Raw genomic sequence first — 16,961 nt, forward strand, 5'->3', positions numbered from 1 at the left:
GACTCCATCAGGTTTTCTTCCAGAATGGTCCTGTATTTGGCTCCATCCATCTTCCCATCAATTTGAACCATCTTCCCTGTCCCTGCTGAAGAAAAGCAGGCCCAAACCATGATGCTGCCACCACCATGTTTGACAGTGGGGATGGTGTGTTCAGAGTGATGAGCTGTGTTGCTTTTACGCCAAACATAACGTTTTGCATTGTTGCCAAAAAGTTCAATTTTGGTTTCATCTGACCAGAGCACCTTCTTCCACATGTTTGGTGTGTCTCCCAGGTGGCTTGTGGCAAACTTTAAACGACACTTTTTATGGATATCTTTAAGAAATGGCTTTCTTCTTGCCACTCTTCCATAAAGGCCATATTTGTGCAATATACAACTGATTGTTGTCCTATGGACAGAGTCTCCCACCTCAGCTGTAGATCTCTGCAGTTCATCCAGAGTGATCATGGGCCTCTTGGCTGCATCTCTGATCAGTCTTCTCCTTGTATGAGCTGAAAGTCTGATACTCCTTCCATTTCAATATTATCGCTTGCACAGTGCTCCTTGGGATGTTTAAAACTTGGGAAATATTTTTGTATCCAAATCCGGCTTTAAACTTCTTCACAACAGTATCTCGGACCTGCCTGGTGTGTTCCTTGTTCTTCATGATGCTCTCTGCGCTTTTAACGGACCTCTGAGACTATCACAGTGCAGGTGCATTTATACGGAGACTTGATTACACACAGGTGGATTGTATTTATCATCATTAGTCATTTAGGTCAACATTGGATCATTCAGAGATCCTCACTGAACTTCTGGAGAGAGTTTGCTGCACTGAAAGTAAAGGGGCTGAATAATTTTGCACGCCCAATTTTTCAGTTTTTGATTTGTTAAAAAAGTTTGAAATATCCAATAAATGTCGTTCCACTTCATGATTGTGTCCCACTTGTTGTTGATTCTTCACAAAAAAATACAGTTTTATATCTTTATGTTTGAAGCCTGAAATGTGGCAAAAGGTCGCAAAGTTCAAGGGGGCCGAATACTTTCGCAATGCACTGTACTTTGGTTGTTACCCTGGCCTATACTTTGGTTGTTACCCTGGCCTATACTTTGGTTGTTACCCTGGCCTATACTTTGGCTGCCTTTTTTCCAGGTCCATGTTTTGGCACACTCAATCCAGCAACATACTGTAGCACCCTGCATCCTACTGGGTCGGTCCTGATCGGTCCCTGGATGGGAGACCAGATGAAGCTGGAAGTGGTGAAAAAGAAACGCAAAAAAGAAACTTGAGGGAAGAAAAAAAAATGAAGTGAAAAAAAATTCAAAACGAGGGGAAAAAACATGAAACATTTCACATGACACTTCACAGGTGACACTTCACAGGTGTCCGAAAAGCACGTGTCTGATGTGAAGATGTAAATAAAGTCAATACATTCATGTGATTTGTTCATGTGTTTTTTTGTAAGTGTACATGTAACTCAGTGGCGTAGCTCTGTCCATTGTGACAGGTCACAGAGAAATTCACCAAACAACTGGATTCTCAGAATGTTAATACCGTAGAGATAAAACTAAATTGTTGATGTTTTTCTCTGGGGTTAATAGTACATAACAAACTAACTTATATGACAACACATTTTTCCTCTATGCTTAATATTACATACCACCTAACCCATAGTCATATTCTCGTGAGTTTTTTTATACAGTATTACTGTAACATTCCCTAGAAAACAAAAGTTTTGCTTACTCAAATGTAAACAGTGTTTATCTAACGATACTCTTAAAAGTTTCTTATGTAGTACCGGTGTTAACATTCACAAAAAAACATGTGTTCTGCTAACTCACTCTGATGTAGACAATGCTGATCAAGAAAGGCAAAAAGAGTTTTGTGAAGTAATGTGGGCCTACTTTGTGTTGGCACCCTGATCCCTACACAATGCACCCTATAGGGCTCTGGTCAGATGTAGTGGGCCATTTGAGACTCAGTCATAGTGTTCATATCATACCTCTCCTGCGTCGTAGATCCACAAACGGCCCTCTGAGTCACCCACGGCAACCTCCTTGCCCGCCGACCCCCAGCGCACCCTGTTTAGGGCGGAGGCTCCCTCGATGGTCACACTGGCTGTGGGGACCTGCGGCTCACACGGTTACACCAGTCAATCCATCCATCCAGTTTGATCCACAAAGTACATTACAGTTATACAAACATACTTATTCATAAAGGTACAGCCTGAACTGCCAGAGAGCAAGTGAAGGCGACAGCGGCAAGGAAAGCACTACAATTTCAGGTTTCACTCATAGCTGTAACAGTATAATGACACTGCCACCAGCAGAATGGTACATTCTCACAGCCAGACTGGGGTCTTCATCCAGTAAACCTACGTCTGCTTCAGCTCCATGTGAAATAACAATATGAAACTTTTAATGAGCCACATAAATCTTCATAAAGCCCATTAAAGCAATACCCACCACAGCCTGTGGGCCATAGGCTGCTCAGGACTAATCAACACAGATGATCCCAAATGGCATCCTATTCCTTACATAGGGCGCTACTTTTGGCATGGGCCATAGGGTTCCATTTGGGATTCCATGTGTAGGGCATAGGGTTCCATTTGGGGCGCAGGCCCAGAGTAATTGCCCAATCCCAGATCAGTTTGTGCATTAGCTATTGCAGTCCAGCCAAATGGGTTGGCTAAAGCAGAATCAGATCTGGGACCAGTCTATATATGATTATGTATGCTATCAGGGCCTGCTGAAGCACTATTGCATATGACAGACAGGATTAGTTTATGACACATGTCGTCGTTGGAGACAGAAGCCTCGGCATCACGTCGGCTAATACGACAGCTTCCCCGCGCTAGAGCAGGGCTAACCACAGACTGGCTGCTATTAGACTGACTGGAAGCTTCCACCAGACTCGCTGCTTAAATTGGCTGTGTGTTTGTGAAGGGGAAATGAGAACCAGGCCGCCCTCCACCACTAGGCTAATGTCGTTATGATGGCTGCGTGTTTTTTAATATGTACATAACAATGGAGGGCTGTTGCCATTAGCAACAATGTGAACTATCTCAGATTGTATGTGTGTCTGTGTATGTGTGTGTGTGTGTGTGTGAGAGAGAGAGAGAAATAGGGAGTGAGAGTGAGTCTGTGTGTGTGTGTGTGTGTGTGTGTGTGTGTGTGTGTGTGAGAGAGAGAGAAAGAGAGAGTGTGTGTGTCTCCAAATGTTTCTCATCAATCCATCCTTAACGAAGTGTTCCTTCAAACTACACTGAAGAGCCTGCTGTTGCTGAAGGACTGAAGGAAGGAACATGTACAGCTCAATCTCTCTGCTCCCCAGTTACCTGTCCTTGTTAGAGGATGGAATAAAGGGTCTCTGTTCATTAGAGTTGAGTTGAAATAGTTTAGGAAATCTTTTTTTAATAAAAAAAAAAAAAAATGTACCCCCTTTTTGTGGTATCCAATTGTTACCGTACGGGCTCGGAACCCAGAGTCTCTGGTGGCACAGCTAGCGCTGTGATGCAGTGCCCTAGACCACTGCGCCACCCTGGAGGCCAGTTTTGGAAATCTTTAGCTGGCTGTGTTTGACTGAAGCAAATGGAAGCAATGGTATAGTTCCAAAAGTGCAAGGCCCAAATGTCACAGCTTCTATCAAAGAGCTGGGTCAGAGGTTAAAAATGCGAGAGAGGAATGGTGGAGATAAGGAGCGAGAGACCAGATTTATAATTAGAGAGGAGGGTCTGTGGACACGGTATCCGTGGAAATGCCGAAAAGAGGGAGTGGTTGCCCCTTTCATCTCTACTTTGACCTGAGCCATGAAAGGGAGACCTCCGTGCCCCCCTCCTCGCCCCTCGGTAACTCAACATAGACAGAGGGCCAATGCCTCTGGGGGAGAAGGGCGGTGTTTTGATTATTCCACCTTAAGATGGTTTAGTTTGTTGTGACAGGACTGTACTAGAGGGAGTCCTCCTACCTGGGAGAGACTAAGGCTGTGAATCAATTTGTGACCAGCATCCCATTGACATACCGACTAGCCAAATTCTAAAACTTAACCTCACCTTAACCCTAACCGTAACCCCCTAAACCTAACCTAATTTTAACCAATTTTGAAATGCAACATTGGTTTTCTGATCAGGCACGTTCCCTTTCTAGCTATGGGTGTGGTAGCCTAGATGTCAGACTGTGGGTGTATTCAACAATGCTACATAGTGATTGAAGACTTGCCCAACAAGGCGGGGCAAAGACCAAGGACTGGGCTATCTAGAAAAGCAGCATACTGGCACCAAGAGGTTAGGGGTGGAGTAGCTTTCTCTGTAACCTAGCATACCTTTACCCTGACAACACATGCCATAAATAACATCTTTTTTATTTGTGATCAATTACTATGGCTGTGCCCCAAATGGCTCTCTTCTCACTATGGGCATTAAAAGTAGTGCATTATAGTGTACTAAACATTAGGAACACCTTCTTAATATTGAGTTGCACCCCCCTTTGCCCCCAGAACAGCCTCAATTAGTCAGGCCAGGGACTCTAAGGTGTCGAAAGCGTTCCACAGGGATGCTGGCCAAAGTTGACTCCAATGCTTCCCACAGTTGTGTCAAGTTGGCTGGATGTCCTTTGGGTGGTGGACTATTCTTTATACACACTGTTGAGCATGAAAAACCCAGCAGTGTTGCAGTTCTTGACACAATTTCTCAATTGTCTCAAGGCTTAAAAATCCTTATTCAACCCGTCTCCTCCCCTTCATCTACAATGATTGAAGTGGATTTAACAAGTAACATCAATAAAGGACCATATCGTTCACCTGGATTCACCTGGTCAGTCTATGTCACGGAAATACATAGTGTTTGTACACTCAGTGTTTAGGGAATAGGGTGCCATTTGGGATGTAACCATGAAAGAAGCCATCCAGGGTCAAGTGACAAATCCAGGGTCGACTATCAAACTAATGTTTAGATCTGAAAGATGTATTTCTAGCTTCTGCATGGGACTGAAAACTAGTGGTCTGTGGGCTGCTGGGACAGGGTTTGGACATGGTTGGAGTGGAGGAGAGCATTATGGGATAGTTGTAGGAGTGTTAGATGATGGTTGTGGGAGTGTTTGGGTACTGGTGTGACATGGTTGAGTGGGGAGGGGAGGAGAAGGGAGCGTTAGGGGATGATTATGGGAGCGTTGATGGGGAATTTGGTTTGAGGGATTGGTTGAGGGAACCTAGGTGGAGGGGTTTGGAGAAGGGACCGCTAGGGGATGGTTAGGGGCGTTTGGTGGGAGGGATCGGTTGTGGAAGCCAAGGTTTGAGGGGTTTGGAGATGGGAGTGTTATGGGTTGGTTGTGGGAGCGTTGATGGGGCGTTTGATGGGAGCGGAGTGAGGAGATGTCACCGATCTGATTTAGGGAGAACTTGTGGGGAAGGGAACGCCCACACAGAGAGGGCTGCTGGGACTGCTGGTGGCTGTGTGGTTTGGCTCCACTCCAACATGAGAGGCTCTGGGGACAAACACACACACAGAAACACAGACGAATACACACATACAAACAAGCACCCCCATACACACACACACACACACACACACACATACACACACACACACACACACACGAATACACACACACAAACAAGAACACACACACGTGCACACACAAACACAGGCGCATACAAGCGCGCACACACACACACACACACACAAGCGCACACAAGCGCGCACACACACACACACACAAGCGCACACACACACACAGACCAAAATCACACACACAATCAAGCACACACACACAGACATACATACAGATACACACACAAAACAAGCACACACACACACACACACACCACACACACACACACACACGAGGACATGCCAGAACAATACAGTGACAGAGCATGAGACATGTTTCTCTCTTTCTGTCTAACACACCCAAACACACACACACACACACACACACAGTCACCTCTGTGTCATTGTTGAGGTTCCACAGATCAAGACGGCCCATCCCGTCCACGGCGGCAAACAGAGCTGGGTGCACAGGGGACCACATGACATCATAGACGTAGTCAGCGTTGTCCTCAAAGGAGTAGAGGGGTTTATTGTGCTGAAACACACAGAGAGAGATAGGTTAGTGAGTCGGAATAGTTTCTCCCGACCCCTCCTGTCTTAGCCTCCAGTATTTATGCTGCAATAGTCTATGTGTCGGGGAACTAGGGTTAGTCTGTTATATCTGGAGTATTTCTCCCGTCTTATCTAGTGTCCTGTGTGAATTTTAGTATGCTCTCTGTAATTCTCTCTCTCTCTGCCTCTCCCTCCCCTCCAGAGGACCTGAGCCCTAGGACCATGCCTCAGGACTACCTGGCTTGATGACTCCTTGCTGACCCCAGTCCACCTGGTCGTGCTGCTGCTCCAGTTTCAACTGTTCTGCCTGCGACTAGGGAACCCTGACCTGTTCACCGGATGTGCTACCTTGTCCCAGACCTGCTGTTTTCGACTCATTTTCTCTACCGCACCTGCTGTCTGTAACTCTGAATGCTCGGCTATGAAAAGCCAACTAACATTTACTCATGAGGTGCTGACCTGTTGCACACGTTACAACTACTGCAATTATTATTATTATTTTTTGACCCTGCAGGTGATCTATGAACGTTTGAACACCTTGTCCATGTACTGTTATATCTTCACCTGGCACAGCCAGAAGAGGACTGGCCACCCCTCAGAGCCTGGTTCCTCTCTAGGTATATTCCTAGGTTCCTGCCTTTCTAGGGAGTTTTTCCTAGCCACCGCTTCTACACCTGCATTGCTTGCTGTTTGGGGTTTTAGGCTGGGTTTCTGTATAGCACTTTGTGACATCGACTGATGTAAAAAGGACTTTATAAATACATTTGATTGATTTGATTGAAAATGAGGATAGAGAGAGAGAGGGGGCAGAGAGAGAGAGAGAGAGGCAGAGAGGGGGGGCAGAGAGAGAGAGAGAAAGAGGGAGGCAGAGAGAGGGAGGACAGAGAAGGAGGTAGAGAGAGAGAGAAAGAGGGATAGAGATAGAGGGAGAAAAGGGAGGCAGTAGACAGTCTGGCCCCACTGCAGCCTTGGGGTCTGTCTGGGAAAGGCATAATTAAAAAGCTTTGCACATTCACACAGTGTCATAAAAAACAGAAGACATGAAAGTCTCCCTCTCCAAAGCTGTACTGTAACCTTAGTGCAACAGCTGTCTGAGGGGAAGAATGAAAGAATAAACAGAGGGAGAGAAAGAGTGGGAAGAGAGAGAGAGACATGAGGAAAGACATAGACAGAGGTAAGGGGGCACAAAAGGGAGCAGAGAGAGAGAAGAGACAGACAGCGAGAGACAGAAAGGGAGAGAAAGAGCGAGATAGAGATGGAGAATCCCCCTCCCATCCACCCCCCCCCCCCCTCCTCCCACGCCTGTCAGAGAGAATTCCAGAGGGTTGCTAAATGCATTCTGGACAGGTAGGGAGTGGGAGTCAGATAGGCTGAGACAGGTAGAGAGTGGGAGTCAGGTAGGCTGAGACAGGTAGAGAGTGGGAGTCAGGTAGGCTGAGACAGGTAGGGAGTGGGAGTCAGGTAGACTGAGACAGGTAGAGAGTGGGAGTCAGATAGGCTGAGACAGGTTGGGAGTGGGAGTCAGGTAGGCTGAGACAGGTATGGTGTGGGAGTCAGGTAGGCTGAGACAGGGAGAGAGTGGGAGTCAAGTAGGCTGAGAAAGGTAGAGAGTGGTAGTCAGGTAGGCTGAGACAGGTAGAGAGTGGGAGTCAGGTAGACTAGGCTGAGACAGGTAGGGAGTGGGAGTCAGGTAGGCTGTTACAGGTAGAGAGTGGGAGTCAGGTAGGCTGAGACAGGTAGGGAGTGGGAGTCAGGTAGGCTGAGACAGGTAGAGAGTGGGAGTCAGGTAGGCTGAGACAGGTAGAGAGTGGGAGTCAGGTAGGCTGAGACAGATAGAGAGTGGGAGTCAGGTAGACTAGGCTGAGACAGGTAGAGAGTGGGGGTCAGGTAGGCTGAGACAGGTAGAGAGTGGGAGCCAGGTAGACTGAGACAGGTAGGGAGTGGGAGCCAGGTAGGCTGAGACAGGTAGAGAGTGGGAGTCAGGTAGGCTAGGCTGAGACAGGTAGGGAGTGGGAGTCAGGTAGGCTGAGACAGGTTGAGAGTGGGAATCAGGTAGGCTGAGACAGGTAGGGAGTGGGAGTCAGGTAGGCTAGGCTGAGACAGGTAGGGAGCGGGAGTCATGTAGGCTGAGACAGGTAGAGAGTGGGAGTCAGGTAGGCTAGGCTGAGACGGGTAGGGAGTGTGAGTCAGGTAGGCTGAGACAGGTAGGGAGTGGGAGTCAGGTAGGCTGAGACAGGTAGGGAGTGGGAGTCAGGTAGGCTGAGACAGGTAGAGAGTGGGAGTCCGGTAGGCTGAGACAGGTCAGGGAGTGGGAGTCAGGTAGGCTGAGACAGGTAGGGAGTGGGAGTCAGGTAGGCTGAGACAGGTAGGGAGAGGGAGTCAGGTAGACTGAGACAGGTAGGGAGAGGGAGTCAGGTAGACTGAGACAGGTAGAGAGTGGGAGTCAGGTAGGCTGAGACAGGTAGGGAGTGAGAGTCAGGTAGGCTAGGCTGAGACAGGTAGGGAGTGGGAGTCAGGCTGAGACATAAAGACAGACCGCTTGGGAGGAATGTGCTCTCTCTCTCCTCCTCCCATCCTTCTCGTCTCCCCTCTCCCTGCACTTCTCCTCTCCTTCCCCAGCCCCTCCCCTCTCCCAAGGGAAGGGACAGGAATGCACACACACCTGACCACATTACCTACTACTAATCTCTCTCTCTCTCTCTCTCTCTTCTATTTTCTGAGACATATAGCAGTCCCCGATATTTGCGGGCAAAAAGGCTTGATTTTGCTGCAGCAATTCTGACATTTGCTGTAGATTCCAAACTGGAGTTCCAACAAAGATAATCCAGGCCTGTAGATTCCAAACTGGAGTTCCAACAAAGATAATCCAGGCCTGTAGATTCCAAACTGGAGTTCCAACAAAGATAATCCAGGCCTGTAGATTCCAAACTGGAGTTCCAACAAAGATAATCCAGGCCTGTAGATTCCAAACTGGAGTTCCAACAAAGATAATCCAGGCCTGTAGATTCCAAACTGTAGATTCCAAACTGTAGATTCCAAACTGTAGATTCCAAACTGTAGATTCCAAACCGTAGATTCCAAACTGTAGATTCCAAACTGTGCTTGTTCCACATCCTTTCCAACCCCTTGGCTAAAAACAGCTCTGCGCTCACAGGGAAAAAAACTGCCGCTCTGAATTATCTCCATTCATTAAAATCACAATTGAACCAACACCCATCTATTGTTGTGACTACCTGGACCTACCAGTTGGTTATGAAGTACTGAAACCAAACCATATGTTTGAATGAAAAGTATTTTAATACACATAAAAAGGTGAATGTAACAAAACTCATAGTTTCATATTAAACAGCATATAAACACTCTAATAGGTCAGGAGCCAGACAGGGAGCCTAAGAAGGAATGAAAATGAATTATTTAAGCTATATTATTTCAATTATTTTAAGGCTATAGCCTACAAAGAAATACTTTGTGAAGCATTTGCTAGAGCAACACTCTAGGCTGGTAAGGACATTAACCTCAGCATTTAAACAACATTTTGTTGCATTAAATCATCATATTCTATACATTGAACATATAGGCTGTGACTTACTTAAAATGAAAAACAAATGAAATGAAAAATACAGCAGAGTATGTGAGCAGAGTGAGGAGTGGAGTGTGCCCAATTTGACTGGAGCTCAGAGCGAGATTCCCAAAGGCTGGAGCGTCGGCCTTCTCGTCTTGTGTACTGCTATAACCCCTTGTCATGGAATTCACAAAATCTTTTCATAAAGAAAGTGATAAAACACACAGGTGCAAAATCAAGGTGACTTACAAAGATCAGGACCAAAACCAAGAGAAGGAGTGTGGTGATGTAATGTCCACAACTAAAATATCTGAAAAGACATATCCTGAAAGCATGACGGTGTACTTACTACATGCACATGCTAACAGAAAAGCATGAGGTGGGCAGATAAACCCAAAACCAAAACTATGCATCCCTGCCCAGCCTGGCAAGAGTGGCACAAAGGGTGTTTATCATCCCCAGTGGCTTTGCATGCGTGGAGAGGATATTCTGCACTGCTGACCTGCTCTAAAGACACCATCACATGACCCTGTAGCCACATACTCTGGCCAAACTCATGTTTCTAAATATAAATTCAAAGGCAAACTGGAGGTTGAACAGAGAGAATCCTGGTCTGTAGATTCCAAACTGGAGTTCAAACAGAGAGAATCCTGGTCTGTAGATTCCAAACTGGAGTTTAAATAGAGAGAATCCTGGTCTGTAGATTCCAAACTGGAGTTTAAACAGAGAGAATCCTGGTCTGTAGATTCCAAACTGGAGTTTAAACAGAGAGAATCCTGGTCTGTAGATTCCAAACTGGAGTTTAAACAGAGAGAATCCTGGTCTGTAGATTCCAAACTGGACTTTAAACAGAGAGAATCCTGGTCTGTAGATTCCAAACTGGAGTTTAAACAGAGAGAATCCTGGTCTGTAGATTCCAAACTGGACTTTAAACAGAGAGAATCCTGGTCTGTAGATTCCAAACTGGAGTTTAAACAGAGAGAATCCTGGTCTGTAGATTCCAAACTGGAGTTTAAACAGAGAGAATCCTGGTCTGTAGATTCCAAACTGGACTTTAAACAGAGAGAATCCTGGTCTGTAGATTCCAAACTGGACTTTAAACAGAGAGAATCCTGATCTGTAGATTCCAAACTGGAGTTTAAACAGAGAGAATCCTGGTCTGTAGATTCCAAACTGGAGTTTAAACAGAGAGAATCCTGGTCTGTAGATTCCAAACTGGACTTTAAACAGAGAGAATCCTGGTCTGTAGATTCCAAACTGGAGTTTAAACAGAGAGAATCCTGGTCTGTAGATTCCAAACTGGAGTTTAAACAGAGAGAATCCTGGTCTGTAGATTCCAAACTGGACTTTAAACAGAGAGAATCCTGGTCTGTAGATTCCAAACTGGACTTTAAACAGAGAGAATCCTGGTCTGTAAATTCCAAACTGGAGTTTAAACAGAGAGAATCCTGGTCTGTAGATTTCAAACTGGACATTAAACAGAGAGAATCCTGGTCTGTAGATTCCAAACTGGACTTTAAACAGAGAGAATCCTGGTCTGTAGATTCCAAACTAAAATTCCAAAGGAGAATCCTGGTCTGTAGATTCCAAAATGGAGTTCCAACAGAAAGAATCCTGGTCTGTAGATTCCAAACTGGAGTTTAAACAGAGAGAATCCTGGTCTGTAGATTCCAAACTGGAGTTTAAACAGAGAGAATCCTGGTCTGTAGATTCCAAACTGGAGTTCCAACAGAAAGAATCCTGGTCTGTAGATTCCAAACTGGAGTTCCAACAGAGAGAATCCTGGTCTATAGATTCCAAAATGGAGGTTGAACAGAGAGAATCCTAGTCTGTAGATTCCAAACTGGAGTTCCAACAGAGAGAATCCTGGTCTATAGATTCCAAAATGGAGGTTGAACAGAGAGAATCCTAGTCTGTAGATTCCAAACTGGAGTTTAAACAGAGAGAATTCTGGTCTATAGATTCCAAAATGGAGGTTGAACAGAGAGAATCCTGGTCTGTAGATTCCAAACTGGAGTTTAAACAGAGAGAATTCTGGTCTATAGATTCCAAAATGGAGGTTGAACAGAGAGAATCCTGGTCTGCCTTTACTCCAGTTGTTCCATTCATTCAGTCTCCAACAAACATATTAAATGACACCCTATTCCCTATTTAATGCACTACTTTTAACCACAGCTATATATAGGAAATATGGTTCCATTTGCTGGGAAACAGAAGGGGCAGAAAGTACTTTATAAATGTGATCTGGCTAAGGACATCAGGTCAAACCAGGCCAAGTAGTGGAATGAAAATCGTATGATGAGTAGGCTTCCTTCATTCACACAATCAAGCCAGAGAGACACTTATTATAATAATGATCAATCAGCTGAACTGTGACTTAGTATGAATGAGCACACCTATTTCATAAATTTGAGGCTAACAATCACCATGGTCTCCTATCAGACATTATCTGTGTCCGAAATGGCACCCTATTCCTTAGTCTAGTGCACTATATAGGGAATAGAATGCCCATATTGCGTACTACTTACACTATAGGGTGCTATTTCAGACACATAAATGGTTTTCTAAGGTCATAACTAGGCCTAAGCAGTTAAGTTATGCGCCCTCAGTCTCTAGACGTCTCCCTGTCAACATCAGAGTCAGGCAGCTCACAACCCATATGGTTTCATAACCACAATATTTGCGCCGCTGAGTGTAAAAACACATTCAGAGTATTGCATTCCTGCCTTTTGAACTCTCTGTGGAGAGAGCTGTGTCGTTTGATGGTGTTGATTTGCAAGGCGAATGTAAACCTCTATGGTAACCTTAGGTAAGCAAAGGTTAGCCAGCTGTGCCCACAACCGCGCACAATGGTGTGCCCACAACCACACACATGCACGCACACGCACACCTTAACAAAAAGGCAGGTGCGTAGATCAGAAAACCAGTCAATATCTGGTGTGACCACCATTTACCTCGTGCAGCGCGACACATCTCATTCGCATAGAGTTGATCAGGCTGTTGATTGTGGTCTGTGGAATGTTGTCCCACTCCTCTTCAATGGCTGTGCGAAGTTGCTGGATATTGGCAGGAACTGGAACATGTACATCCAGAGCATCCCACACAGGCTCAATGGGTGACATGTCTGGTGAGTATGCTGGCCATGGAAGAACTGGGACATTTTCAGCTTCCAGGAATTGTGTACAGATCCTTGCGACAAGGGGCCATGAATTATCATGCTGAAACATGAGGTGGTGGCGGCGAATTAATGGCAAGACAATGGGCCTCAGGATCTCGCCACGGTATCTTTGTGCATTCAAATTGCTATCAATAAAGTGCAATTGTGTTCGTTGTCCTTAGCTTATGCCTGCCCATACCATAAGCTCACCACCACCATGTGTAACGGTTGTCGTCTGGAGAAAGAGAGGAGGACCAAGGTGCAGCGTGGTAAGTGTCCATTATTTTAATAAAACAACTGAACACTGAACAAATGACAAACCAACAGTCCTGTAAGGTGACGAAAAACACTAAACAGAAAATAATCACCCACAAAACACAGGTGGGAAAAGGCTACCTAAGTACAACGAACGACACCTGCCTCTGACTGAGAACCATACTAGGCCAAACACGTAGAAAATATAACCTAGAAAAAATAACATAGACAACCCACCCCAACTCACAACCCTGACCAACCTAACACAGAGACATAAAAATAAACTAAGGTCAGCACGTGACACCATGGGACATCAGCAAACGGCCATCTGGCCGGTTGCAAGGTACAGTTGAAACTGGGATTCATCCGTGAAGAGCACACGTCTCCAGCTCCAGCGTGTGAAGAAGCCGGATGTTGAGGTCCTGGGCTGGCGTGGTTACACGTGGTCTGCTGTTGTTAGGCCGGTTGGACGGACAACCAAATTCTTTAAAACGATGTTAGATAAATTAACATTAACTTATCTGGCAACAGCACTGGTGGCCATTCCTGCAGTCAGCATGCCAATTGCACGCTCCCTCAAAACTTGAAACATCTGTGGCATTGTGTAGTGTGACAAAACTGCACATTTTAAAGTGGCCTTTTATTTTCCCCAGTACAAGGGATGCTCACTAACAGGGATGTAAACCAATTTGTGCACACAATTTGAGATAAATAAGCTTTTGTATGTAAAATTTCTGGGATCTTTTATTTCATCTCATGGAACCAACATTTTACATGTTGCGTTTATATTTTTGTTCAGTTGAGTGAGTTTTATGATGGGGTCTTTATTTCCTCTTCTCTTCTCTCCTCTTCTTCTCTTTTCTCCTCTTCTCTTCCTCTCTCCTCTTCACTTTCCTCTTTTTCTCTTATTCTGTGCTCTCCTCTCATCTCTTCACCTCTTCTCTCTCTTCTGTTCCCTCCTCTTCTTCCTAAACCAACCCTTCCAGCCAGCTGGATCTTCCTAATTTAACTTTAACTCTCCCTTCTTTAATTTTCAATAGCTTTCTCACTTTCTTCTCTCTCCCTCCCACTATATACTGTATGTTACCCAGTCCCTCTCTCTCTTATCCCATCACTTCTTTACTATTTCTCCCTCCCTCCCTCCCTCCCTCCCTCCCTCCCTCCCTCCCTCCCTCCCTCCCTCCCTCCCTCTGTCCGTCTCTGTGGTGGTTGTGGTGCGCTCCTCTGTCTCCAGACAGAAAGGTCAGAATGGGAAAGAGGAGTTCCACAGCAGTCTACAGCCTCCCTGGCCCCCGCTGCCTCTCTGTGGTTTACTGTATATCTACAGCCTTCCTGGCCCCCGCTGCCTCTCTGTGGTTTGAACCCCAGTCAACAGCCTCACTCCTCCCGTTCTCTCCATCCCTCCCTTCTTTTCCTTTCTTCATCCATCCTTCGCTCCGTCCATCCACAGTCCACTCCAGTCCAGTCGGTTCACTGCCACGGACACATAACCTCCCTCCCCACTAATGTATCTATGTATTTATTTAGCTCCTCTTTTTGACTCATGAACACAGTCTGTGACACTGACAGTCTCACTGTGTCTCTATTCCTCTACTCAGTCAGGGCATGTAGGTAATACCTAGTTTAGACACAATCAGATCCCTCTACCTTGGTGCTCCACAGTTTGACAGTCCAGTCAAACGACGAGGTGACGAAGAGATGGGAGAAGTCTACGGGGCCGACAGCGTTGTGACAGCTGAGGCCCGTCACTGGCCCCTGGTGGCCCTCAAACATCTCACAGATCCCCGCCTTGCTGCAAAGGAGCATGGGAGAGAGAGAGAGAGAGAGAGAGAGAGAGAGAGGAATAGAGACAGAGAGAGAGAGAGAAAGAGATAGAAAGACAGAGAGAGAGCGAGAGAGAGAGAGAGATAGAAAGACAGAGAAAGATAGAGAGAGACAGAGAGAGAGAGACAGAGAGACAGAGAGAGAGAGAGACAAAGAGAGAGACAGAGAGAGAGGAATGGAGACAGAAAGAGATAGAATGACAGACAGAGAGATAGAGAGAGACAGAGAGAGACAGAGAGAGCGCGTGTCAGAAAGAACCGAGGAGACTATATGGGGGGAACTAGGTCCTAATAGCGTTTTCAAGAGTTAACAGGAGCTTCTTGCTGAGATAGGCTGCATCAAAATATAAAGTTTATAGTGTGTGTGTACACATCTGTCTGTAACTATACACGGGTTCACTTGCTATTTGTGGTTGTATATCAATCACTGAAAGTATAGGTGTCAGTGTGTCTCAGTGTCTACCTGTGTGAGTGTGCGTGTGTGTGTTGGTGTGTGTGTTTGTCAGTGTCTCCGTGCCGTGTTTGTGTGTCTCAGTGTGTGTTTGTGTGTGTACGTGTGTTCCTCTAACCTGCCGTGTCTGGATGCGGTGTACACGGTTCCCTCCTCACTCCCCACCACATAATTATTGACGTCTCCAGTGGGGAACGCCATGCCTGTCACAGCCACCGCTTTAGACTTGTTGTACACCAGCTCCATGCTCTCCTACAACACACACACACACGCACGCCCGCCCGCACACACACACACACACACACGCCGCACACACACACACACACACACACACAAACACACGCCGCACACACACACACACACGCACACACACACACACACAAAGTTAAAGGATTAAACCTCATGTTAAGGTTGTGCTGACCTAGTTATAGTGAGTCTGTAACATATGTCACATAGACATACTGCAGTTATTTAGCATACATTGTGTTTAATAGGGCTTTGCCATGGTATTAGCTACACTGTTTGATAGGGCTTTATCATGGTATTAGCTACACTGTTTGATAGGGCTTTATCATGGTATTAGCTACACTGTTTGATAGGGCTTTATCATGGTATTAGCTACACTGTTTGATAGGGCTTTATCATGGTATTAGCTACACTGTTTGATAGGGCTTTATCATGGTATTAGCTACACTGTTTGATAGGGCTTTATCATGGTATTAGCTACACTGTTTGATAGGGCTTTATCATGGTATTAGCTACACTGTTTGATAGGGCTTTATCATGGTATTATCTACACTGTTTGTATGAGTCAGTTATAGTACCAATCTCTTTAATGACAATATGCCCTATGTCATATGTGATTATCTAATCTATTGCTGACTCTGAATCAGTTTGAAGAGATGGGCCTTAATGATACAGATCATTATTGACTGATGTCGGATCAGCTCTTACCTGAGGCTGAGAGAGCATGTCAAGACTCCAGGAGCACATCCTGCCATCTGTGGACACGGTGATCAGGTTGTTGGCGTTCTGTGTTCCCACCACGTTCACACAGTACACCGGGTGCTACAGACACAGGAAGGACAGACAGTACAGACACAGGAAGGACAGACAGTACAGACACAGGAGAGACAGGAGAGACATGAAGTATAGCCAGTACAGACCCATGAAGTACAGACAGGAAGTACAGACAGTAGAGACACAGGAAGTACAGATACAGGAAGGATAGACACAGGAAGGACAGACAAAGGAAAGACATACACAGGAAATAAAAACACGGGAAGTAAAGACACATGAAGTACAGACAGTACAGACACGGGAAGTACAGGCAGAACAGACAGACGAAGTACAGACACAGAAGTACAGACAGTACAGACACATGAAGTACAGACAGTACAGACACATGAAGTACAGACAGTACAGACACATGAAGTACAGACAGTACAGATAGAGGAAGTAAAAAAACAGAAAGGGAATGACAATGAAAAAACACACTGGATGTCTCCCTTATTGTATCACTTCAGTTCCAATTCAGTTATTTAATTTGTATCTACATCATAGTGTAGTTGTTTAAATTGCTCTACATGTGAATAAGGCAGTATACGTTATATTATTTCACACACATTTAATATCTT

General features: G+C 45.5%; 1 protein-coding gene across 10 annotated transcripts in view; it reads right to left on the reverse strand.

The window, feature by feature from the left end:
- LOC110488015 (cytoplasmic dynein 1 intermediate chain 1) overlaps positions 1-16,961 on the reverse strand; it is a 111,631-nt gene that overhangs the window by 7,827 nt on the left and 86,843 nt on the right. For all 10 annotated transcript variants that reach the window (XM_036970943.1, XM_036970939.1, XM_036970941.1 and 7 more), the window contains 5 exons: positions 16,279-16,392; positions 15,443-15,576; positions 14,698-14,842; positions 5,919-6,059; positions 1,982-2,107 (listed from right to left, as the gene is read on the reverse strand). In XM_036970943.1, the coding sequence (XP_036826838.1) occupies positions 1,982-2,107; positions 5,919-6,059; positions 14,698-14,842; positions 15,443-15,576; positions 16,279-16,392 (660 nt within the window). The remainder of the gene's footprint in view (positions 1-1,981; positions 2,108-5,918; positions 6,060-14,697; positions 14,843-15,442; positions 15,577-16,278; positions 16,393-16,961) is intronic.

This window comes from Oncorhynchus mykiss, chromosome 32, assembly GCF_013265735.2.
Source record: "Oncorhynchus mykiss isolate Arlee chromosome 32, USDA_OmykA_1.1, whole genome shotgun sequence".
In the NCBI taxonomy this organism is placed as follows: domain Eukaryota; kingdom Metazoa; phylum Chordata; class Actinopteri; order Salmoniformes; family Salmonidae; genus Oncorhynchus; species Oncorhynchus mykiss.